Raw genomic sequence first — 26,920 nt, 5'->3', positions numbered from 1 at the left:
TCTGAGTCATATGCAAATTACAGATTTTGCAATACCGAATTGTACAAAATGATAAATAAATCTTTATACATACTCGTTTTATCGTATGTACGTATATGTAATTATTTTCATTATTTAAAAAATGTAATAAAATATTTTGTTATTAAATGTCTCGTTGAAAATAATGCATCTGTAAAAATAATTGAATCTACTACTTTATTTATTACTGAATGAAATATTTAGCAAAAAAGATTAGAACTAGATGGAAATATGATTTTCTATCTATATTTTCTAGAACTTTGAGAAATTTAGTAGTTTCGCAACGTTTTGATTTGACCATCTTTTAATACTTCAGTTGCTTTAAAGGAAAGTATACACGTATATACATACATGCATACAATTATATTACATTTATATATATATATATATATATATATATATATATATATATATATAATCTGTTTTAAGGAAAGATCTTTTTTAAGAAACATACACCGTTGAGCAAGGATTTATCATAAACGCTATATTTATTTGCCTATGTACATAACTTTTATTATTGTTCCTAATGAATATTTATTAGGATTTAGTAGGACTTAATGGACTGGATTGAACTTATATACATGTTTTAGCGTCAACGAAACGCTCTTACCATTGTACCCTGACTCAAATGATAGAAGAAATCATGCACTGAAAGCGAACACAGGGTGTATCCAATGCACGAAAAGAACTGCGTTATAAAATATAAAGGAAAAAAGTCTCTTATACAAACGTTCGACACATACACTTGGTTTGCACTTAACTTTTCTTTCGCAGGATAATTGTAGAATAATTGTATAGATATGAAATAATTCTTTATACTTTCTGTGAATTAAACCATCTGCGAGGATTAGGGGAGTTTAATCGTTCGAGTTCTTATAATGGTATATAGCTTTACAAGAATATTGTTTTTCGAAGGAGGAAAAAACATGATAATACGAAATAGAAAACAAACGATGTTAGCGTTTATGCACCGATAAATTCTAAGTCTATTTAAAATTTACGTACAGCATATACACAAAAGCTGTCATGTTTCGAATCGTCTCAATATAATTTTGTTTATATATAAGATAAAAGAAATGGACATGGATCCCTTTTACACGAGATCCGAACCAGGCTGAATGAAATAACGAAACAAAATGAATTTCTAAAAAAATAATTGAATAAACAATACTTAGAACTTATCATTAGGCAGGTAGATTTTGCATCGTTAATATTTGCTCTTTGTTTTCTTAATGTTGCCGGCAAATATATGTACTTACGTATATTTCTGTTTCAACAGGGAGCACGCATATCTCAATTTTTTGCACGAACAGAACGTAATACACTGATTTTTTAATATTTCAATTGGTTGTATATACGTATAAAAGTGCATGAACAAAGACTTACGGATTTAATATAAAGAAAAAATAAATAAATAGCTAAAAAAAAGAAAATTATACAAGAATGATACTTCTTGTTAATAATGTATAAAATGTTTTTAATGGTATATATTGAATTTCGAAAGAACGGACAAATTAAATTGAGATAATAAATAACTACTCGTAAGTCTTTGCTAACAATCAAATTTACTCAACGATCATTCCGTTAGACCTCTTTTTTAATATTTCCCAACCAAAATGGTTGTATGCATGTATCAGCTTGTATATTCTAGGCCGTCCTCCTTCGTTATATCGACGACACAAAATGTCAAAGAAGAAAAGAAAAAGGAAAAAAAAAAAAGAAAAAAAACGTGAAAGAAAGGAAAGAACGAACGATTTGGAATCGGAACTATCCCTTGATGCGACAGCTAATGGTTAACCCTTTATTTGGTATTCATTTGTAACATGGCTTTTATGTGTAACTTACGCACGCAAGTACTATAATATACGTAAATATGTACGTGTATGGAAGAAATATGGTGTGGTCATAAGTCGGTGAAAGATCAACTTTTTGTTATCAAGTTTATATACTCGTATAAATATATTTTCCTAGAACGAGCAATTCCGGTTTAACTTTCTTTCCATCTAAACCGTAACGTTTAAAACACAATGTTACAAGTCTGTAAAGAGAACTCTTAAGAATTATTTAAAAATTCGGTCTTCATATAGGAATGCCCGTTGTAATTCGCAAGCGATGGTATATTACGTATTTCAGTGAGAATTTTGTGATAAAGTTGAAACAACGCATATTTTATCTCTAGTTTTCGAACTTTCTGATGATTCTTAAAATGTCGATGGCGTGTCGAACTACTACGAACAAAAGAAATTTTGTACTATATTGTTAATAGTTAATTGTTAATTGTATTACAACTAATAGAAGACATACATAGGTAAGACGCGTTGTTCTTTCTTTCGTAACGTGTAAACAATTTTAAGATCGCACTATATTTCTTCCAAGGAGAATTACGTATTCATCACATATGAGAAGGGGGAAAACGCATGGCAATTTTATCAACATTTGCGTTAACACTGTATACTAAAGCAACAAGTGAGTTACAAATGCTCGGTTGTATCAACGGGCATGGGTTTTTTAAACTGCATAACCCGAGAAAATATAATAAAACGCAGACTTCGTACTTTCGCTTAATCCTTATGTGGAAGACATTTCTTAAATATCGTTTTTCTAGTCGACCGTTATCTTCCCTGTCTCTATACGAGATATTCCGTAACTTTTGATTTCTTATTACTCGCTCCTCGCTATTTGTCTTCTTTACCGGTATATTTGCTACATATATAATAGGAACGGTAGGTCTTGTTTTGCTCGTTTTTCTCTTCGATGCTGCGTGCAAAGTAACCGAGCGTTTATATCTAACTTCGACATATTTAATAGAAAATAAAAAATTAAGATATAAAAACTAAGAAAACAGAAAGTAGGAAACAAAAGCCATGTTAAATTGGGATGAAATGCCCTCTGCGTACAGAATTTCCGTCCAAATAGAGGATTAACGAAGAAAGCTGGGTCCAGTGCACGCGGAATATATCTTTTTCTCTCGGAAGAGTCAGTCTTGAGGATTGTTAGGTAGCTCTGGTACGATCTGATCCTGACAAGAAGATCTGCTGGACGCGAGGCAGACTCGTAACGGTTTCGCGAGCCATGGGTGTCTCGGCACGTCCTCCGCGTACGGCCTCTCGGACGGTTCCTTTCTCAGCAACGAGCGGATTAGACACCGAGCACGTGGGCTTAGACCTTCTGGTACCGCGAACTGGCCACGTGAGATTTTCGCAAACAAAGACGCATGCTCGGCGTCGTTAAACGGATAACGACCGACCAGCATCGTGTACAGGAGTACGCCAAGCGACCAGATGTCGGCTGCCTTCCCGGAATAAGCTCGTCCCGAGCGTAGTACTTCCGGCGCTACGTATGCCGGACAACCCCGTCGATCGGTCAGCTTGTCGTCATCACCTTCGACGATCACCGCATCTTCCAGACTTTCCAGACGAAGTCGTGTTCTAAAATGCAGAGAATCGAGATGTTAGTACGTATACGATCCGAGTTTATATAGATTTGAAACGACATCTATGATATCCGATCAGCTAAACCACTTTATATATAGACCAGATAGATGTAGCGAAAGTAAGAGAGGATGAATTTTTTCCTGGACCGGATCAACAACATTCCCCGAATAAAATCGCTATCCGTTTTCCGACAATTACATCGAATTTAATCCAATTACGTCCAATTTAATGGAATTTAAGCCTAAACTACCGTATATAAGGTGATCGTTTATACATACATCCTCTTCGATATCTGCCATCGACTTTAACGTTTAGCGTGTATGTTTATTTACTTATCGCTAGTGATTCTGATACGTCAACGAATACGTACGAGATGAAAGTAACTCGCGCTACATTGCTGTCGACTGTCAGATAATACGCAGCGACCGGCTGTCGCGCCGCAAATGTTAGATAATACGTAGCATGAACATTTGAAGAACGAATAATTAGTTATTCTGTGTAGATACAATTTTTCAAGATTAAAATAATTAACGTATTTTGCTGGACGACGTTCTATACATAACGAAGCAATATCAAATTACAAAGAGATAATTTTCAATCGCAAAGGGAATTTATCTTAACGAAACGTGCGGACGAAATGTTGTTTCTTTTTTTTTTTTATTATGTATCGATTAAAGTTTTATCGCATAAATTAGAATTTGATCGATCGGGTTAGAATTTTGTAAAAATTGTACGCATCGAGTTAAAAGAGATTTGTACGCATAATATTTGAACGGAAGTGTGAGAAGCAACCGGTCGTAAAAACCTTAGCGAGTAGCAAAAGAAAAAGAAGAAGCGAAAATAGTGAAAATGACCGCAGCCGGTCATATTTAACGGTTAAGTGCGATGCTTCTACGTTCTTATTTCGGTTTCATCAAAAACATCGCGCTTTATTCTCTTTATAGGTACATCCTCTGTGGATGCGTCATCCTCGAAGAATAAACCGAGATCGTTGTCCAACTCTCAGCGCCGTATCGTCGCTCGCCATCGTCCGAATAATTTATACCGAGTCGATGATCGCGCAGAACAGCGAAGAAAAAGGTGGCAAGAAGACGTGGAAGCAACCGCGAGAGCGTGTGCAACATTTTACGTACGGAGGTATTTTCAGTTTAGCAACGTCGTGAGGAGGACGTCGCGATTGAGCCATCGTCGCGTAATCCACCGCACGATACGGCGAGACGTCGTGGAACGAGGCAGAACGAAAGCACTGGTGAAAGAAAGGAGAGTGTGCGCGCCCGGAGACCGTATAGCCAGTTGATCAACCTGCAACGCGGAAGTCGCGGAACGCGTCTACGTAATATTCCCGACTCTTGAGTAACTTTAAGCTTTTCACGATGCTCCTTCTCACGCGTTCATTACGATATCCGATCGATATGCAACGAGCATAACGACGAGTAAATATCGTCCAGTATTCGCAGCAGTGTCGATTATGTAAAAATCGTTTCTTGTACTGCTTTCGCCGATAAAATATGGAAAGGACTAGAAGGTTACTGCCTCGAATCGATGAATTTAAACGTATCTATTTATAAAACTCTTCTTTTAAAAAAAGCGTTCGACTCACCAGTCGACCGTAAATTTTCCCAATATAGAGGATTAAATTGGTCCGATGCATCGCTTAAAGAAAGGGCAGGAAGCTGGATATTTCGGAATGATTCATTTTTAGCTGCAACTATTATCACCGATCTTCGTACTTAAAGCCGTGCTATGATTCTCTCAAGATTTATTTTTTTCTTCCACTTTATACGTTAACTGGGAAGAAAGTTAATCGACCAGAGTTTTCTCGATTACTAACGTTTTGCGCCATATGGATTATGGATTTTTGTGCTTAAAAAGAACGGTTGTATAATGAAAGTTCGTAATAAGATTTTTGTAATCTCGCGAGTATTCGGAACAAGCGTCTATTTTATTCGGGGATTTAAATTTCACAATTTCAGTTGTTTCGTCAGATCCTTCTTTTCTCAACAAATCTCGTCGTTTGCAAATTATTAAAAAAAAAAATAGTTTTAAATTTCAAATAAAATCAACATACAGTGCCGACTATAATATCGTGTGAACGATATCTTGATTCGAACGAAACGTCGTTGTAATACCAAGCTGCAAAGCGGAGGGAATTTGGAGTCAAATTATTGCCAACAGTAACGTTCTTAGAATACATTTAACACAGATTGGCCAGAGTGCGTGTACGTAATATTCTCGAGTCTTGAGCAACTTTAAGCTCTTGATGCTCGTTCTCATATTGGCCGAGATATTTGGTCGATATGTAATGTCGTAATCGTTTGGGAAGTGCACACGCGTGGAGAACAAAAACCGTAATCGATGCCACACGATGTTTCAAAAGACAATTAAATACCACCTAATTCATATAATCTAATAAAATTTATTTCGACAATCCGATTCATTCGTTCACAATTTACGTCCTTTCGTTAGATTATTTCCACCTTAAAAGATACGCAGTTTACAAAATCGTAATCGTTCGAAGTTGGTAGAAAACAAAGTTGATTTTTCAATTCGTCGATACAAAGTATCGCGGTAATTATTTTATTTATACGAAACTGTAAATGCAACGAATTGCACAGTTAATTAAAACTCACTTTACGTTGTATCGAGTTTACGATTTTATCATATATATCAAATTTCTTGTATTTGTAAGTACTTTAGATTTCCTGACCAACTTCCCAACGCATCTCTTACACCGCCTTCTATGAAAATAAAAATCTTGTTTCCCCCATTTCTGTTAGCGTATTCAAATTTTGATAACCTCTACGAGACAACTATCGAACGCATCCTAATCTTAAAATTCAAACTTTACGTTGCGCAAGTTCTCCCAGTACCGGATCGAGCGTTCGAACACCTACATCTCAGAGCCGACGTTTTATTTTATCGCGCTAGAAGGATCGGTCGATTCGATGGACGGCTATACCCGTTAAGCTATTTGTAGTAGCATCTTTGAAATAAAATGTCGAAATCCAATTCGGTAGTTACGTATGGTTTAGCGTAGGGTCGGCACACTTTCGTCTCGAATCATCTCTCGTCTCGATTTGCCTCGGAGGGAGAAGAGAGAAGCGAGGAAAGAAGGAAGAGAGAGAGAGAGTCTGGCACGATCTTGAAAATCCGAGCGAGTGTCAACGGCCTCGCGTGTCGTTTCCTGCAAGGAACTCCGTGTCGCCCGCTTCGATCGCCGCGCGTGTTCTCCGCTTTGGACGCGGTCAGGATAGGCCGCCGCGCCGCGTAGCTTTCTTCGCAAACTTTCACTCGTAAGTAAGCAAACGACGACGACGACGACGACGACGACTCCTACGACAGGCTGCTGGGTTCAAGAACCCCGTGTCGCGCACACCGTAAATTCTATCGTAGTGATTTCCTCCGGAGACTCGTTTACTCTACGATAGCGTGCTTGAGAAACACGCGTTTCGTCCTTACTGGTCTATACAGGCTGTGACAAAAAAAAAATTACTCGAAACTTTGCGTATAATCTTGCATGTGAAAACGAGGAACAAGGATCGTCTTGTCTCGCGTGCTCTTTAAATCCTTTTCCATAACCTTCCATAACAGACAAATTCGACAACAGACAAATAACAGACAAAACGAAAAAGCTGTATACCAATCGTATAAAATAATAACGAATAGAGATGGCAAAGATCGCTGTAAGGATAAAAGGATCGATACAAAATCCTTTTTTGTTAGGAATTCTTGAATTAAATTTAGAAGAAACGTAATTTAACTTTACATCCGTCGAAAACATTGAAACATAATTGACTTTATGAAATACAACTGAAAATATAAACCGCTGACGTTTGAAGAGAGTTGTGTAAACGTTGAGACGAATCGGTCGCTTTGTTCGGAGTAATTTTCTAGCACGTGCGAGAGGTAGTGTTATCGAGTTATAAAACTCGAACAATTATTTTCTCACTAGCGTAGCATATTCGTAATTTATTCTTTTCATTAGATACACTATACCCCGATGTTGCGATATTAAAACAGCTTTTTAAATATGAATTTAAATTTCACACCGATTCGATAGAAACGATAAGAGAACAAAGGCATCGATAAAATATCTTACGTTCGGTTCTTGCAACGCAAGTCGCGAATATGTTAAAAAATTGAAATTTTATAAAAAAATTCCCGTTAAATTTAATAGAAAGCGTAAAAGTTGACAAGCACTTTAATCGCAATGTATTAGCTATAACGATAAATTTATTTTAATTCCGTTTGGTTACGATAATCGCGTACTATAAAAATTTATTTGCTACAAAAATGATTTTTAACGGATTAAATATTACGAATCTTTCGTATCGCGTTTGTACGTTTCTCCCTTGATATACGTACTTTGTTCGTCGTATATTTCCATCTAACTATTTCTCGATTTTCCGAATATAATAATCTCGTATATCCCAACTTGATAATTCGACGATAGTTTTCCAATCTGGTAATACGATCGAATTTAAGAAGAAATATATATATGCTGTATCGGATCGATTAAAATCGGATTTCATTAATGCGTCCATCGATACGGTAAACGCGCAGACAAGCTCGAGAGACTTGCGTCCGAAGGAAACCGAAGGAAGGAGGAAGGTTCCTCCTAACGTTCGCTGACGTATGCATCTCTTTCGTATTATCGGCTAGTTCGCCGAGACACTCGAACTCCGTAAAAAGGCATATCCGGGAAATGGTCGATTCGATCGATCGATCGGTTCTTGCTAGTTGGAGAGACGGAAGAAGGAACGACGCGAGTGCTAAGAATTCTCGTGGAAATGAATTTCTGGTTGGCCTTCGTCCGGTTTGTCCGAAAGGCAACCGAAGAAAAAGCTCGAACGAGAGAAAGAGAAAGAGACGGCGAAGAACTTTGCACGTCGATGACTTTCGTACGACGTTGTGCACCGGAATTAGACGCGAGGGCGTCGCACGTCGACTAGCATCGATATACATATCGCGTCGATACTTATTCGACCAACAAAGATCTCAACTTGTAAGGATTATCGACGCGTATCCGCTTGGCTCGACCGATCCAAGTTGCCGGTGTTGTGTCGCACACGCGCATGGCGATAGCTATGAATGCGCGATGGAACGTTCGAAAGCCAACGTGTAAGTACGTTCGTTGTTGGCTTTCCTTCGAACATCGGACGAGTACGGGAAACGACGAGTATCTCTTTATAAACTCATTTATAAAGCTGTTTCATCGTTAGAAATTTGTTGACATCGGACATACTCGTTTTCTCTTTATCGTTATTACAGCGCCTTGCCAACGAATTTACTTAAACGACGCCGCTTATTTTCAGCGGTCCCTGGACCGAGAAACGATACACACGATTCACGTGTTTCCTCTTTTGCTAACAACTTTATCGGATAAAGAAAATATGCAACGAATTTTCGATACTGCGAGGAAAAAGGTGATGCAAATGCGAGACGAAAGGAAACACAAGGATATTTGCATAAGCGTGATTGCAGCAAGATACAAGGATAGTCGTTACGTATCGGTATTGCGCACTACAACCATCGTGATTATATTTGTAACAAAACGACTGACACGAAACCGATGCATATCTATCGGAAATGCATTTTTAACGACACTCCTTTGTAAATCCATTCCATTACCGGAAGCGTTCACCTCGAAAGCGCTTTAAACTCGACGGGATAACACACTTTTCCAATTTCTTGCTATAGCAGTATATCGTTGTTTCGTTTCTGCATATACAATACGCTTATCAATCGTGACAATTGCTATACCTAATTTTATATCTTTTACTACTTTACGGAGAGTTAAATGAGATATCGATTAACTGGATAAGAAACGGGTTCGTAATATCAGGAAACAAGAAGACTTAGAATTATACCTACTGTATACATTTTATCATTTTTTAATCGCAATTATATTTATTTCTAAAGAATTTCCCCGTTGAAATTTGAACCTATATAGCCGACTATGTACAGAAATGTCCACTTGTTGTTCATTGATCCAGATACGGATTCTTCGTTGCTATTTTTTTGATTTTGCTCGGTTTTCAAGCTGGTCGGAGACAAGAGTGCGAAGAAGGAACTGCACAGCTGTTTCACGATGCGCGTCTTAGCTTTGCAACTTGAAAATCATCCAAATACAGTCGCGAGTTCGGTATGATTTTCATCGCCTCGACGATTTCGTTAGAATAATTTCATAATCGTAAAAGTAGAAAAATCGAAAATTTTCATCTACCCGTCTCACGTTGCGTCAAGTTACACGAACATCGTTATCGTTCGAATCTGAAATCTTGATATTTCAAAGTATCTTTGCTCGACTTTCTCAAATTACACACCGTTAACGATCCAAGCACATAAAGGAAAAATTCACACGTCGCGCGGTAATTTCAAGTGTCGGAAAATTTATCGCGTCCGGGGTTAACGTATCTACACGGTGGAAATGCAATTATGCGCGCAGGAAGACGCATCGTACACTGTTATAGTTCTGGATGCCGCGTCGCGTCGCCGAGTTTCTGAGAGGTGGAACGAACCACGCGTTTCCTAATTATACCAGCGTTTCAAAATCTCCCCAGTCGATAAACCAATATGCTTTTCTGGCTTACGACACATTCCCTCCGTGCCCTCCCCTCTATTCCCCACTATGATCGCATCGGCCCTTCCTCTTTACTCGCGACATGCAACCCGCTGCCTCGCCGCTCTTTCCTTCTCGCTTCTCTCCTTATTTTACGCGAGGGAGCAGCTCACCGAGCGACAGGAATGCGAGCGCAACGCGCGATTGGCCAACGCTGAACCAACAACGCGCACAACACGCGGCACCGGTGGCTTTCTCCTTCTCTCGGCCTTTATCGCCTCCATACGCTATGCACTACATGCGGGAAACACGTGCATACGAAATACGGGCCAGGATACGACCAAGTTGTAAAATCGGTCGATAGTCGGCCGGTAAAGTAATCGCGTTTCGCGTGTCGGAACAAAGAAATTGACAGAAACGAAAGCGCACGCGGAACTTGAAATTTCGCTCAAGGCCATATAAAGAAACGTTTAAGTTTAAGGAATCAATGTATTTTATACGCATTTCACGGAACAAACATTTATATATATATATATATATATATATAATGTCTCGATCGTTTGTTTGGTTGGAACACTCGCGTGTAGGTGCGTGGTATCGCGCGAACAGTCACGTTCAGCCGCGGTAACACGCCTTGCGAATAGCTTGGCGTGGCATGGCGTGGCATGGCGTGGCATGGCGTGGTCCGGTGTGGCGCGATCCGTTCGTTCCACAAATTCATTCCATGTATTCTGCATATATTGTGCAATTGCATATATACAATACGGTGTAGTACGTTATCGAGATGGCATCCTTCCGCGGGAAGGGTTACGATACGTGAAACGTAGAAGGCTACGGTGCAAATCAGGCTTCGCTAACCAAAGGTTTGGTGTCGTGTGACACGACGCAATGGCGACACGTCGCATCGTGGAAGGTTAGCAGCAATTGTATAACAGGACGGCCGGATAAAACTGGCTACTTCCACGTTCGAATCGAGTCAAAATAACCTACTACGTTAGCAGCTTTATAACAGTTGGTTGGTCGATCGGTCGAGCTTGAACGAAGATCGTTACGTTGGACGAAAGAACGATGTTGCAGAGTGTTTCCAAGGTACGCGATACGGAGTCTGTCGCAAAACGTTGTATTACGAGTAAAATCATTTTTATGTAAATCGTACAAAGTATTTATTAGAATCCGACGCAGTCTCGTTTATAACACGATCGAAACCTCCGCTAGGAATGCAGCAGCGGCGGCGACAACAACTTGTCGAATTTCCAATCGCAATAAATAATCGGATTGAAATAAAAACAAGAAAATAGGACGGAATTCATTAAGCGTCCAAGGGTTGCGTATTGTGCTGGCGCGTATCGGCCAGTGAAGGGGAAATTAATTTATGTAGGCGTGCAAGTACTTCTTTTCCAAGATATACCTACTGTGTAACCGATGGTGCAGAGGAATTACAGGCGAATATGGAAATGAAACGAATACGAACTGGTTTTCCATGGCTCTGCAACGCGCCTTCTCTCGCTCGCACTAAGAATGCCACGAACGATACGTAGGCGTGTATACCGTGTATCGTTAACGATCGTATCAAATTAACAGCTAGTTTGTCCAGACTGTAATATCGCAGCGTTTAAATCAATATCATAGCACATTTGTAACGAGAATCACTAACGCGCGCACGTGTAATCCGTTTGTAGCAAATTTCGGATCGAGCGAAACATTCGAGACAGGACGGTCCGGACAAATTAATATCACTCTGCGATATCATTTCGCTAGAAGCATCGTAGTTACGTAACATTATAAAATCCTTTACAATCGCTGTATAACGATAATTATTAGAATAATATCACCGACATATCGAACGTTTATTGTTTAGATAGTTGTCGTTAAGCTTTTACTTGGATTACTTATTCTTATCCTACGTGTATATAGACACGTTAAAGAGCTATGTAACCTATGTACCTTTCGCGCGAAATCTCAGAAAATAATGAAAATAAACTTGCCCCGAGTCAACTATCGCATTTCGGTTAGATCGTTAGACCGACTTAATTTAATCTTAAGACCGCGACGGTCCGACTTTCGATCCAAGAGTGTCCGATCGATCGATTTTATTATCGAGATACAAATTATTCGACCTATTTTCAAATCGTTTGTGTGTTTTTACCTTGCTTCGTCAGCGAAAACGAATTTCCTGAGTTTTAAATCTCTGAGCACGACCCCGTACTCGTGGCACGTAGCTACGGCCCTGGCTGCTTGCCGGAACAGTCGCCTCGCCTCTGGTTCCCGCAGTCTCCTGCGCGCCCTTACGTAGGCGTGCAGGTCACCGTGATGGCCCTCCAACAGGAGGTAGCGTCGACCTCCAGGTGCTTCCACCACGCCTGCAACACCGCTCGCCGCTCCGGTACCTTCTAATCGAAGGTGCGCCTGTAGTAGTGCCTCGCAACCTTTGTCGCCCACGGTCAACGCCTGAAATTCAGGAAAATCGTTGCGTCACTCACACCTTCGTCGTCCCATACAGCTTGCCGATGGTGATTAGGAAATAATCTTCCAGGAAGGACAAACGATTCGTGCTTCACGCTCGTGCTCTTGGCTTTTACAACGGAATTAGTCAACGGAATACGTGCTCAAGATTACGTTATCGTTCAAATCTATTCGAACACCTACCACCCTGCTCTTAGCAGAACTTAAATTAATTATGAAACTGGCAGTAAAGGAATTTTCCGCGAGGAATTTTCGTTGTACCGTCGAGGAATTAATCGTTGTACTTATCGGCGTATAGTAAAGCGTATTTAGGAAACGAGAGATCTCGAAAAGAATTTACAGAGAAGGAAAAATACCTTTTCGATCGACTCGAATTAACGTGCTTGAACGTATTTTAACGTGGCAAAAGTAACATATTTTTATCGGATCGACAAATACGATAATACGTAAAACGTTATTACTTCCTTCTATACTTTTGAAATCACTCGAAAGCAAGGAGAAAGGAGAAAGGAAGAGAAAGAATAAAAATCGAACGATTAATTTGAGTCTAGATCGTCCTTTGTATCGAACTGTCCTACTGGTTCGGTATATGCAAATTTTTCATCCACATACCGAATAATTTTTGCCACGTTCTCCATAACGAGCACGATATCTGTCATTCCGCTGGATAATTGTACGTTAGCATTGGCCGGCTAATACGGATATCCGCAGCGAGCAGACAATACAAATATCCGGATCCCTCGAACCAACTACATCTCTGCTAACGCGCGTATGCTCGCCTTTCCTTTGCCGTTGTGTTGATTTTTTCCATCGTTAGACAATCCGTTTCCGCTGCTCTATCACTTTCAGCTTCTTAATTTATCTTTCGATAATATGAATCCGTCAGGACGCAATCAGGCGCCGTCAGGCGCATACGCGTCGTAAAACGTGCCGTTTCTTTTAATCTTCGTTTATCGCGAACTGGCGCGATCGCAAGATGGTTTGTAATTACGATACCCTAACGATGATCCAGCGATGATCATCGAAACTCGTCGATGGTTATCCGTTACATTTAACTTAGACTTAGACTTAACTTAACTTAAAACTATACACCTAAGTACGTATCTTTACGAACATTATCGAACTTTATTTCCAATACTTTCGACCACGATGCGTTTTAATTAATAACTCGGAAAGAAGGGAAGCAATTTTTGAGAAGAACTCGATACCGATATTATCGCTTAATCGCACGTTCGTACGCGAATGTCCGACTCGAGTCGATCATGGTCAACGTTCAAGGTGCTGAGCGGAACTGCATCCGGCTACCCGGGATACCGAAGCAGCGGTGGGTTTTTCTTGCCAATGGTTAATCGGACTAATTGAGATCGAACTTGCCGGTTCATCGATCAACGTTGAAACGACAACTGGTCGAGACCAGTTCGTAAGTTTATCTTCGTGCACAAGCTAGCAGGATAGTAATTATCTTTGCAAAGATTCGATGGAAACGAGATTCTGCCCCATATCTTTTGATCGTTTGCGACGATGCGCGTGTCGCGTGCAAGAGACATAGAAATACAAGAAACGCTCCTTCTTCTCTCATATCGAATCCGAGTTCGTTCCGATTTCTTTTAATCGAGCCATCTAATCCTTTCTTCGTTGTTTATAATAATTCGTGTAAAAATTGTGCCGTATAATTTACTCACGCTACCGAGCGTACTACGCTTTGCATACATGTTAAAACAAACTTAATCTCATACGTACCAAGTTTATATCGGATTTGAACACGTATCGGGATAAAATCGGAATAAAATCGGAATAAAATACGGTATCGGTAGTTTTCCAACCACTTAAATATTATTTTACCATCTCGCTTCCGTTTAACAAGATTAATAAAATCTATTATATGCACGCAATATACAAAATCATAGGAATTTGCTTACAAAACTACGTTAATATTAAGCAAGAAACGGAACTGACTTTACATAATTAAACGCAGGAACGCGTGTCTCGCTTGGGTCAGATGAAAAATGGGTACGTGATACGGTGATACGTTAACGGGCCTTTACAGAGCAGCTCGATAAAGGGGCACACGAAATCTTGGCTACTTTGGAAACTTTGTTCGTTCGGCCGTTCATCTCGCGTGTCGAAACCTGACACGGTTTCGAAACTTGGGTCCCATTAGTTTAATAAGGGCACCACCGCGTTCTTTACGAAATCGTCCGCTATACCGATCGATCGTTACTTTTACGATATTCCAAGTTCGTATAGCGCGCGAGTTTCGCACGCGATCGAAACGACATTTCCTCGATAAATTATCGATCAAACGTTTACTTTGCGCCAACTAATCGATTACGTTCGTACTCGATACTCGTCGATACTCGTCGATTCTACGAGCACAAGATCGGAATTTATTTTACGCTAATCGATTTTTTCAGAGGAAAATTATCGCGGTAATCGACCGCGTTAGCCCTCTTTCGTCCTCGCTCTAACGCGATAAGCTTTTTCCCAAGGCCTTTCAAATTTGCCTTTCGATCGCATCGCGTGCCTTCTATTAGACACTGGCATCGAACGATCTATGGTTTTCGTTGCGTATGGGTCAACGATCGAGAAGATCTCGGGTAGAAGCAAAATTACTTTGCGTTTTACACCTTTAATCGTTGAAGCAAACAACGAAACCTCGAAAAATAAACGAACGGATCCTTTGTTTCCAAACGCGCTTCCAACGAAGCAATTGCCACACGATTTCCAACGAATTCTTCTCACCAGAGCCGACTTTTCTTTACAAAATTCGCCGCACAAGTGCCTCCGATTGCGACACGTCGACCGCTTAATCGCCGTGTAAATATACCATTCTAACGTACACGTGGTGAGTTTTCAAGCTCAGTGGGGGTAAAAAACTGAATTTTAAGTTGAGTTTTCGCCAATGTAAATCTCGAAATCATTCGCACGCGATAAACGTGCCGAATAAATTACGGGTATTCGATTTATCTATGGAAAGCGTATCGCGAAGATGAGCCAGCTCGATCGTAGCTGGTTAGACTAAAGAATTCGATGGTTCAGACACGGCCGGTACAGTAAGCGGGTAACGATGAATTTAGATTTTCGAGTCGATGCAAATTTTTAGATTTTCCGATCGAGCAGACCATGGCCGGTCGCGGTTGAAATTTATACTTTGCAAAATCAGGATGTTCGATGATAGAAAAGGAAAAGAATTTCTCGAAGGGCCGAAGAAGACGAATAAAATCGGTAAATTTCGCGTTTCCGTCAAACGTTAGCAACCAACTACGCGCGTAACATCACGGTAGAAGACTTTCTCGTCGTTGTAGCGTTAATCGTGTATTTTTCGTTTAAAAGTCAGAGTTTAAAGAAAATCTATTTTTAGTAACGCTCGTATAATTCGATCGATGAAAACGTTACGCGTCGTATTTTCGGCCATATTCTTAACTATGTATAAAGGATCCGTGCCACTGTGCATCCACGGGGAATTCCGCCTGTCTAACGAGCTATCCAAACAACTGCACGCTAAAGAAACACGCGTCCAGATCGATTTAGTCGGATAAGAGCGAGTGGCGGGGGCCAAGGTTCTTCCGTTCTCCTAGTCGACCAGAAAATCTGAAAATTTCAATCTATTCGATTAAAGCTTTTTACCACGATGCTGGCCGTGTCTGAACCAGAGTCTTAAAGTTTGAAACTGGATTCAATCTTATCTGGTATCGGATTGAAACTTATCTACGAACCAAGTTGTCTAATCGAGCGTGTCTTTGTTTTGAAAGTTATCGTTGTTAAGACGTCGTTTATAGGCTACGGAATTTTCCGTATATTACGAGATTTCGTAATTATGTATCAGCTAGTTAGGAAGAAAAAAGAAAAGTAAAAGTTTTTTCCTTCGTAACAAATACATCTGTTACCGATACATAAGTATCGACAGTACCGATTGAAATCGTTCTCGCAAATACGCGTATCGATAAAAGTACGCGTTCGGTATCGTACGACGATTATAACTGGAATAAAAGAAGTTCGCAAAACTAAAAGTACTTTCCACGCGAATGCCATATTATTACGAGATACTTTAGATACTTTCGGAAACGGTGGAGAAACCGAACGGTATTAAAAATCCATTATCTCGATATTTCGTTGCATTATTAACGATATCGGACTACGACGCGCGTTTCGAGCATACTACATATACATAATTACGTTTAATGCGATACGGCGATAACGAACAAGCGTGCACGAGTATACATTCCCATCTCGATAAAAGTCTGCTTTAATTTTATCGCAAGCTCTCGTACGCTTCTCACTGAATTGCACGAGTAAAGAGTTTGGAACTTGTAATTTTGACGAGTTTAACGATAATTCCAGAGTCGTCTATTTCTCGCAACCAACCACGTAGGTAGAACGTCGTTGGTATTACGCGCAGATAGAAGAAAAGCGAATATTTGCCAGAACGCGAAGCCGATCGCGAGCTTCGTGAAATAATCGAACAGTCGAAATAATCCTAAACTTGGTTAGCTCTATGCCGAGGTAGACCCGTGAACGCGTTCGGTAGAAGGTGGTCGCGATTGCGCAAGCATATCACGCAAGGCCCGATGTAATCGTCGATTAAATTAAACGGCCCCGGCTTTAGAAGCGATTATGAATAACGGGCAGTGCTCGGTGATACGAGCAAGTAACGACGAGGTGAGGCAAGGTGCAGCCTTGTATTTGTTCGCCAGGCACACAGTGATGTAAGCGGCGCATTGTATAACACGATGATTGTAAAATGTTAATGGAAACGTGGTGGCAGCTGCTCGCATTGTGCCTTCTCTCTCTTTCTCTCTCTCTCGCTCTCACTCTTCTCGTATCAGAGAGTTTCACGTGGCGCCTTTTCGTCTGTCGAACATCGCAATTATTATCAGGAAGAAGGAGATAAGGTCGGCAGAGCGATACCAAGAGAAACGGGCTTTCGTAAATTACGAATTATTTATGGCCACAGTTCGCTCGCAGCTGGCGGACGAAAGAGAAATTTTAAGTCTTTCCACGTGCGGATGGAGCAAAGCGACAGACATAGCAGTACTACTACTCGATTACGATACCAGGGAACAAGCGCGAACGTTTTGTCGTTGTTTCAAACTATTCGCTATTACGTTGTAGTTCAGTATACGTAGTTTAGTGGCTATCGAAGGCATTTACGTGCGTATTTTAATACGCGATAACGCGTACGTGTATATTATTTGGATCGGTTCTGCAGATACGTTTTTCTAGTATTTATCTGCTGTTTTACGAGTCATCGATCGGAAAGCAAAATAAAAAGCAAAAGAAAAAATTAAGTAAAAACCTGGAAATAATCTGGCGATCGTTTAGCCAGCTGATATCGATAGAACGATACAGGCGACGCAACTAGAAAATTCTAGTTTCTTTGGTCACGTGGATTCCTAATGAAGCGAATGATCGTGACTGTTAACGAAGTACGTACATACATACATATATTACGCGTACCTTCTTGTAACCGACTGGACAATGCGAATCGAGATCGCAGATATCGATACGTTATCGCGCTGTTAAAGCACTGACTACACATTTAACGATAATACAGTCATACCGTATCAAACGATACAACGACACAATTTACTATCTAGCGTTTTTAGCGTTTTAGTATTCTACCGTTAAGCGTAGATAGATCGAAATATAGAATTTGGTCGTACGAAGGATAATGTCGATGAAAGGCGTCCATTCATATCGATGAAACAACTTTCTATTACGATAAATAATTCGACTGAAATTATTGGACGACGCGTGTACCGTTCCTGTTCGCAAGCGCAACGCTATCCGGAAGATTGGCGGCAGGCGACTAAACGCACGAAAACCTCAAATAAATTACTCGCAATTACAGTAGCTAGTTATTACGTCACAACCTCGCAACTTTTATTCATACGTATAGCGGAAGCGACGACCGCCGTACGGTCGCTTATTTCGATGCAACGTGTCGTAGAAAACAGTGGTCCTCGATTCAGATTTCGCATTTCTCACGCGTACTCTTAAATTTGTGCACTATCGACGTTTTTATATTTGCTCGTGCTTCCTGTAACCTTCGTGTAACGAAAAGTTACGCCGATTGAAAATGCTGACCGAGAGCAGCAAATGTTAATCTTATTCCACGCGCGTAACCTTGTAACCCCGTTGTCACCGATAAAAAGCGTTAAATCCATCGTAAAATCAGAAAAACTGGACACGCGCTGCTTCTTTTTAATCCTTCGACTGCGAATCTATCGAACGATCCACGGGTACGACTATAAAAGGGATGGAAAAGCAACGAATAGTACGTTCTAATCGAACTTTGGAGAACCACTGTCGGATGCTTGCTTCGTATTTACATGATAACTCCGGCATGTACTGCGGCACAAAGTGGAGAAACGATAAAAATCCTTTCACGAAATTTTCTCTACTTGGGTTTCTTTTCCGTTTAACGGACGAGAAACGGACGCGCGATCGCCTCGAGCTTCGTCTATTCCGATCGCTTTACGGCTCCGTAATCGTTGTACGATATAATATCGTCGATACAGCGACTACGGAATTTCCTAAAAGGCTCATTGTGCGATTACGAACGAGTCAAATAACCGTTTAAGATGCCAAGTCTCGAAGGATCGACCGAATCCAGGATGCGAGTACGCACGCCGAATCGCTAACGATGATTTATCGTTTTCGTAAGCCGCTTCTCCATAGACGGTTTGATCGTCTCTAGGAGAAACTTACGTAAAGAAGAAATAATCGTGCGTGCTTCGACGATCACCGGTACATGTTACACGGTATACTCTTTCAGGGACATCGCGAACCAGGAAGTTGCGTTTACGGTTTGCTGAGAACGTTTCTACGAATTTTTGCCTATCGATCTTGATCTCGTTTCAATAGCCAAGAGAGCTTTCGACGTTAAGAGAGAGAAAAAAAGAAAAGAATTTGTTCTTTAATCTTTCGTAACGGGATATTCGTTTGCGTGTCAAAGGAAAAGATTACGAATGGGTGGATCGATGAGAAATTTCTTTCCTTTTCCCTTTTTCCTTTCTGTTAACCGTAAACGGTATACTGAAACGTAAATACGGGTTGTTAGCGGCTGTCGTCGAGTCGAAAATCCAAAGTAAAAAGTCGACGTTGCGTATGGAATGTTTTGGACCGTGTTGCGCGATAATTTAGCAAATAATAATAACAACGACGTCGACGAGTTACGAGCTGTGGCGCGTGGACTCCGCTTTTACCATCTTACGATATTACGATAAACGGAAGGATCAGGCGATAGCACTTTTCGATCATCCCTGTGGAATTCCAAGTGCGTCTCGAGCCTGGGATAACAATAATCGTCGTTCGAAGGTAAAACGTTGCGACATATCGCAACGGCTGCGTCCTTAAAACAGCGACGTTCATTAGAAATGCAACAACTATGGGATTTAATTGCGAGAAATGCGGTGAAGGTTGACGCAAGAATATACCGAACAACTTTTCTCAGAGAGTGACACACGCGTTCCTACCGATGAATCTCTTATGGCACCGATGACAATAGAAATAACGGTTGGCCGTTTCGCGAGAAGAAACACCGGATATACCCGGAGGATCCGCTACTTTTCCTTCTAACCGTACCTACAGACACGCTCTAAAAAGCGTGACTTCTTTGCAACGAATATCGCCTCTCGATTGTCACCGGCTGCTGTCTCTACTTCTCCGGTATCGTTGTCTTTAGTCTATTTTTTCTAGCTGGATCGTTCCCTATTATGGATTTACTATGTAGAGTAAAGCGCGAAAGAGCGTTATTAGGTCGTTCATGTAGGCTGTTAGATATATCCCTCTAAGAAACGTTTCCACATATACTATTCTACTAGGTTTTACTATTCCACTTCGTTCAATTCGCACGTTTTTTGAAAGTATCGAAACGCGAAACTAGAAACGTTCGTCTACGTACTATAAGATGCACATGGGATCATTTTCGACAAATCGGAAAAGCCGAGGCATCGAGAATCGGCTTAGCGAACACAGAGAATAATATATCGTGTTTATGGTAAAAATAAATGCGTTAGAAGATTAACTATTCCACGGCATTTTCAAAACAAACTGCTGCTCGATAGCATCCGCGATCCCGACGGATAATTTCCGTTTATTCCCAAAAGTAAACGTCCATTTGGTAGACGATCTAGTTCGAGGCAACTGTTCCCGACGAAACGTTACTCCTATTACAAATACGATTAGAATACCTACCGGGTTCGCACGAAATATGATAATCGTTCCAGGAAGCTAGAGATTAATCGATCTCGTACTCGATACTCGTCGACCACTCGATATCCACTCAGTGTCCAAGTATGTATGTATGTATGTATGTATGCATGTATGTATGTATTTTCTAGGAAAATCGAGTTCGATGTTTCGTCGATTACACTTAGTAAACTGCTCGTGGAACGAATACTCGAGAAACGGATATTCAAATCGAATCTTTTCCACGACGAACGTTTTAAAGCGATCAAAGTTTCCTCTTTGATCGACGATACGCAAATAAGAATCGTCGACACGTGTATTCTCGTAAAGAAGAATGAAACGACCATCTTACACGGCATACGTGGCAGACCACGACGCGGTGGCATTGACCGATAACGCGTCGACCATTCCCGATCGGCCTAAATCTCAAGCAAATACGCCCCTAAGCCACGGTTTAGAAAGGCGATTATCATCGATACATCGCGTAACGTTTTACTGGACCTATGTTCGCACGTTGTTGCACACCTGCCTTCGAGTCTTACGCGACGCGACACATATCCTGCAGGCAGGATGCGCGTTTGCCCTATCAAGGATAAACGGCCAACGCGTGTTTCTCTTCGTCAGGCAAATTGTACGAGAAACATCGCGCTCGACGCCAGTTTCTGTACATTCGCACACCGATTTTACGATTATTACCGAGAATATCATTTTCGACTTGCATTTTGTCCGATTTATCAGCAATTTGTCACAAGGTAAGCGACGAATATCGACCAGTCTATCGACCGTTTAACAAGATGAATTAATATTCGCTATAAATTTTAACCAACTTACCGACTTCTAACCCTTTCGAAACACGAGACGATACGCCGCGAGATAATTTCTGTGAAAGTGAAATTCCGTTATCTCCCGCTACGTGCGATATTTCGTTCGAACGCTTACGATTAATCTATTTTATCTTCCAAATCCCAAGGCGTAATTCGTTGTTTAAAAGCTAAAAAACGCGAATATGGGATACTTAAACTTAACACTATCGACGCCTACGATATAAGTATGGGATATAACGATAATGTCGTTGTCAGAGACGCGTAATCACTCGCGTTACTAGCAGGTGGGAACGCGATCTTATTCGTCAAAGCACGATGTTTTAAAAATTAAGTCGATATTTCGTTGGATTACGTTCGTTCGTTTGTCCTTTTACGATCAAAGATAGCCGAATAACGGAGCTTTGAACATTTTCCAGTAAACCATAGTACCCGATAGAAATCGATATAAGATACATCGTATATTCGTGCTTTCTGATTCGCATATATCCAAGTAGATGCGTATTTTAATTTACGATACGAGTCGTACGTCTTTAAAATGAAGCTTTCTAGCTGTACTTTGCTTTTCGTGGAAATACCACTTGTAAACTTATAAATCTGTACGACCGAGAAAGGCGAAATAGAAAACGTTTTAAAAAATATAAAAATAAAATTATTTATACCCAAACTTCGCGCGCAACAAGTTCTATTAATTTTGTCCAAAATGATACAGCATTGGCAATTTTCAAGACACGTTCGCTCTTGTCATTCCTTCAATTTCATTTTGTACGTTGCAACGATGCAGATAAAAGAAGCAAATCTGCAAATCTTTGATATTTCTATCCTTTTGTATTACGTTACTGCCTTCGCGCAACGTACTGTAGATAACTCTAAGAATGTATCTACTTTTCTAAGAGTAAATCGTCGGTAAATACGTACGTATGTAGGGGACGATGGTTCGATGAAAACACGTAAAAGTTGTAATCATTGACGGTACTTTATCGAAATAATTGATGATCGGCCACTAAAAATTGCATACGCGACAATGACCGATTGACCGTTTTATCAGGGACGGCCAAAATACGTACTTCGACGATACTTTGAATGGCAAATGTAACTTATTATTTCCGCGAACGTTATTGTCGTCCGAAATGGAAATTAACAAGCGTTGCATTCCAGTAACATCGGATCGGTTGGCTCGCCTTTCGTTCAGTCTGCATTCAGACGATTTACGAATACAGTACGCACGCGAATAAATCTCTCTTTTAGAATAATTGTGAAATATTAAGATTAATGTATACAATTTGTAGAGTTTGAACGATACCCGTATTTGAATAACGTAGCAAGATATTCCGAAAAACAATGCATCCATCTTTAAATATTTTATTCGAAATATCCATAAAAAGTAAATTTCATCATTGACGTATATCGACATTTTTTAATCTTAATTGGTTGCAGTTATTTTGTAAAAGTCACAGCGAGAAAGATTACATCAACCTTTAACGCGTAACGTGTGTTTTAATGGTACGTTTGTTCTGATCTAACGACACCCGATGTACGCTCATATTATATCACGCGAATCACGTTTTCCGTGAATTAACCCCTTCGCCGATTTAACTCTCCTTTCGGTCTATCTCGATAAAAAAATTTAAAATCCGAATGATCCGCTGAAAAACATCGACGACCATATTCTCGATAAAATTAAACAGCGACGTTTAATTGCAATTTATATACCTATGTATATAAGAATAATACGGATCAACGGGGTTGGAAAATCGAATTGTCGTTACATTTCTACCTTACGTAATCAAAACACTAGCGTAACGATCGATTATTCGAGATAGCTTAAAACTTACGCCACTATCAACTGTACAACGCGTCACGCGCATGCAAATGGTAGAAGAATGAAAAGCCGGATATTTATCAAACGCGTTTACACTAAACACGAAGGAAAGGAACGAAAGATCGTCGAATGCTCACCTTTGCGACGAGCTGTTGACCAGTGTGTACATCGACGCATCGGTATAGAGCGCTGCCCTCGGCCGGTCCAAGAAGCAAATACCGATCACCGAGTATGGTAGGTCCATGATGATCGGTAGGCACCGGTTCGTAACTAGGAAAGACAACCGCTGGCACCGAGTTTGTCTCGTCGTTTGTCGGTTGTTGACCGATGTCCTGACTATTGTTCGGACAGACCAGGAACTTGCCATTGTTGGTACGAGCCACTTGTAGATGAAGAGAATGCTGTCTAACAGCGGCTGTCACTCTCATATTGTGCCGTTTTCACACACGCACTGTTTTACACTCGCGACACTACCACCTCCTTTTTCCTTGTCTTCTTCCCTTCGAAATAGTACGTTTTAATGTAAACGAAACACGCGTCCGTGTTTAAAAGTTCGATCGATTTTTATGATTATTCGTAATTATTGTCAATAAACCGTTAAAGCGGATAAGCTTTTTGAACACACTTCACAAGATTACCGAACGCGATAGCTGCGACGATTGTATCGTCGATTGTAACGAGCCGATTTGAACGTTTCTAGGCTTGATCGGTATAAACGCGTATATAGCTACGTATTAATTATTAGATAAGAATATCACTTGTGCTTAGGCCCACGCAGCGTTGCTTCGTGCTACCGTTGGGTCCTTGGACGGAGATCTTCGTGGGTGACAATCGGTCACTTTACGGGAAAGCTCTGTAACAGATAAGAATAAAAACGAGTTTTCACACGATGCACTATTTCCCGTTCAAACATGGTATAGTATGCTATAAGAATCTGTACCGCTATAAATCATCGATTTCATCGATTCTCCGCACCTACTAACGATAATCTCTTTAAAGTTGTACAAATGGCAGAAAACCGTTTGTCGCTTTCGTATAAATTAAAACGCTGTTAACTCGTTGAATCGAATAATTATTGACATTCGTAATAGGGATTGAACGACAGGGGTTCCGTTTATCCTCTATGTGATTCACGGACAATTTCAAAAGATCGTGTTTCGACACTCGTCCTGCCTTGTGCGCAATTTCTATAGAGAAGGGGATATTGTAAGGTCAGGGATATCGCTGTAAGGCGGTCGTTGCGCTGTAACGTTCTAAGCCAGCCAAAGAAGCCAACTGGCAGAAAAATTATAAAATGTGATGCAAGAAAATCTCGACAGAATTATTAACGCTGCTAACGATACAACGAATTTTTATCGATTCCCTTCTCCTTTATTTACACCTTTATTTACCATTTGTCATATTATTTCGTTTCAGATACGTACACACGTATTATTTCGATACATAATATCTGGATTTCGCGTTCATTTTCTGTCTTGTTAACTTGCTTTTGCCTTTGGTGCCATAACTTCGGTTATGACATCTCCTCGGCATACGATATTTCGAAAATATTCATAAAATTTGATTGCGAAAGATTGCAAAATAATTGTAAAACGCCTTTTCGCAAGCTCTATTGTAATTTCAAGAAGCATCCATCTGCTCGCGAAGATCGGTTTTCCAACTACAATTGTTGTGATTCAACGATATGTAAATTTGGCGTCCTTGGCTGTATGCAACGTAAGATACGCTTCGTATATGTATGTAAATCGTAAGAGTATAAAGGTATGCAAAAATTATAGGTTACCGCTCCTTCTCATTTTAATTTCTGCTTACCGATGTTTCCCAATGATGCAAAATCAAAAGGTTAATCTCGAAATAGGGAAACGATAGACCGGCGGATAATCACAGATAATCAAGATCAGAGCTTACTCGATCGTTCGATTTTGTTCGATATCGTTTGTACGGATGTCGACTATCGATATTCGCGAAATCGCGCCATTACGATATCAACGCACTTGCGCAAAGCTTCTACTACCCGTTCCAAAGATCAGGAAAATGTGTGCGAGAGAGTACAACACGTCCCCTGGTTCTCTCCATGGAAGATAATCTTGATCCTAATCCGTCATTTCTGCTCGACGATTTACCGAGACGTGCTTTTTGTCTCGAATTACTCGAACGTTTGGAACGTTTGGTAAGATCAACGGCGTAACGATTGGTACGGGAGCCCCGTGCTGGAACTCGCGTAAGCGTCCCCTATGTCCATGTTTATTGAATGAACGAGGATCTGACGAAATAGCGAGCTCGGAATTAGTAAAGGATTGCGTCCATACGGTAGCGCGTGTCGAAACGCATGTATATGTATGTTGTTCGTACGCATACTACCACCGAGTAGATAGCAGATATCCTTCGGTAAGGTCAAAATGGCGGAGTTCCACAGTTGTCACGACGATACTGCTAGCACCGGTTGCATTAATAGCGCGCGAGAACGTGACGCAATACCGCGAAATAAATTGCCTAATACGTCTCTGCTCACGCAGTCGGTGGGTCGTACCGGCGTTTAAACGATTTCCTATACGAATAAGAAAGAAAGTAGACAACGACGGTAAATTAGACGTCGCGAAGATCTCTGGGGTTAAGCGGCGAAAATTTATTCAAACATCGTATCGAAATACTAGACGAAAACGTTTGTACAGTTTACTGGCGCCCAACAGTATGCTAGCCGCGAGTTTCGATTGTCTAATCCATTGGTTGTTGTGAAATCGTTAAATTCTGACAAATAAACGTCTCGATAGGAAAGCTAGCAAGGATTACACACTGGTATATATATATATGTATATATCAGGGCAAGCGCACCAAAGTAAATATACGATACAACGAAGAGGCTGACATCGATCCGGTACGCGTCGGTAATAATCACTGCACTTTGCACTGTACTCGCGTGAGGCTGATACGCTAAATACGTGTACGCGCGCACACACACTTCTCGATGTTATTCCTTTTTCTTCTAAATATATTTATCCTGGTCTACGACAGCAAGGTGAACACATGGATTACCTTTGTATGTTCTTCCTGTTGTCGCCGTGCGTTCCTGAACGGGAGGCTGGGGTGGAGAAACGGTCAGATGTAATCCGAGTTTCCCCCAAAGACGTTGTTGATAACCGCCGTCTGCTCGAAAAGCGAACTCCCCGAGACTTTTACCGGGCGTATTGGTTTTTCGAATAGCGCGCGCGTTGGATAAAACCTGGCCTTCTTCCTGGATGACGGTCGGTCGTGGTGGTCTTTCTTCTATTCGCGGTTCTCGGGATTCGTGTTCGGACCAGCCGTCGTTGTTACCGTTTCTCTTTCGTCGGACAGACTACGAGAACCGAATAATTCGAGAGAAACGAAGAAACGTGGAGAGCTGAGCGGTTACGAACGAGGGAGACTGTGCGGTAAAAGATTTATATCCCGCGCAACGGACGGTCCAACGTTTTGGGCCGGCCCTCCGCTCAGAAACGACGGCGGCAGCAGGGCGAACAATCACAAACCAATCGCGCCATTGTGCAGCAAACGACTAAAGCTGCGGTCGTCGTCTCGGCTTAACGCTTAACCCGACAGAATCGGTTAGTACATGGGTGGGGGAAAGAGA

The 26,920-nt window shown here is 40.8% G+C and overlaps 2 protein-coding genes across 4 annotated transcripts in view; one reads left to right on the top strand and one right to left on the bottom strand.

Annotated features, from left to right (window-relative positions):
- Window positions 1-482: 482 nt before the first annotated feature.
- Window positions 483-26,852, bottom strand: LOC126869406 (tribbles homolog 2). 3 transcript variants are annotated; one of them, XM_050625889.1, is made up of 4 exons: window positions 26,347-26,852; window positions 23,451-24,166; window positions 12,161-12,462; window positions 483-3,446 (listed from the first exon to the last, which is right to left on the bottom strand). In XM_050625889.1, exons 2-4 carry the CDS (start codon window positions 23,739-23,741, stop codon window positions 2,996-2,998), a joined length of 1,044 nt encoding a protein of 347 aa, XP_050481846.1. In that variant the 5' UTR covers window positions 23,742-24,166; window positions 26,347-26,852; the 3' UTR covers window positions 483-2,995. The 3 variants fall into 3 exon arrangements, with proteins under 3 accessions (XP_050481846.1, XP_050481848.1, XP_050481849.1); XM_050625891.1 differs by lacking the exon at window positions 26,347-26,852 and adding an exon at window positions 26,146-26,307; XM_050625892.1 differs by lacking the exon at window positions 26,347-26,852 and adding an exon at window positions 25,308-25,453.
- LOC126869407 (probable RNA methyltransferase CG11342) overlaps window positions 25,732-26,920 on the top strand; it is a 43,101-nt gene continuing 41,912 nt past the window's right edge. The window contains exon 1 of the mRNA XM_050625893.1: window positions 25,732-25,975. The gene's annotated coding sequence lies outside the window, so the exon portion shown is untranslated. The remainder of the gene's footprint in view (window positions 25,976-26,920) is intronic.

This window comes from Bombus huntii, chromosome 9 (genome assembly GCF_024542735.1).
Source record: "Bombus huntii isolate Logan2020A chromosome 9, iyBomHunt1.1, whole genome shotgun sequence".
NCBI classification, from domain to species: domain Eukaryota; kingdom Metazoa; phylum Arthropoda; class Insecta; order Hymenoptera; family Apidae; genus Bombus; species Bombus huntii.
The sequence above is the reverse complement of the archived record's forward strand: the minus strand, read 5'-3'. Positions and strand labels throughout refer to the sequence as shown.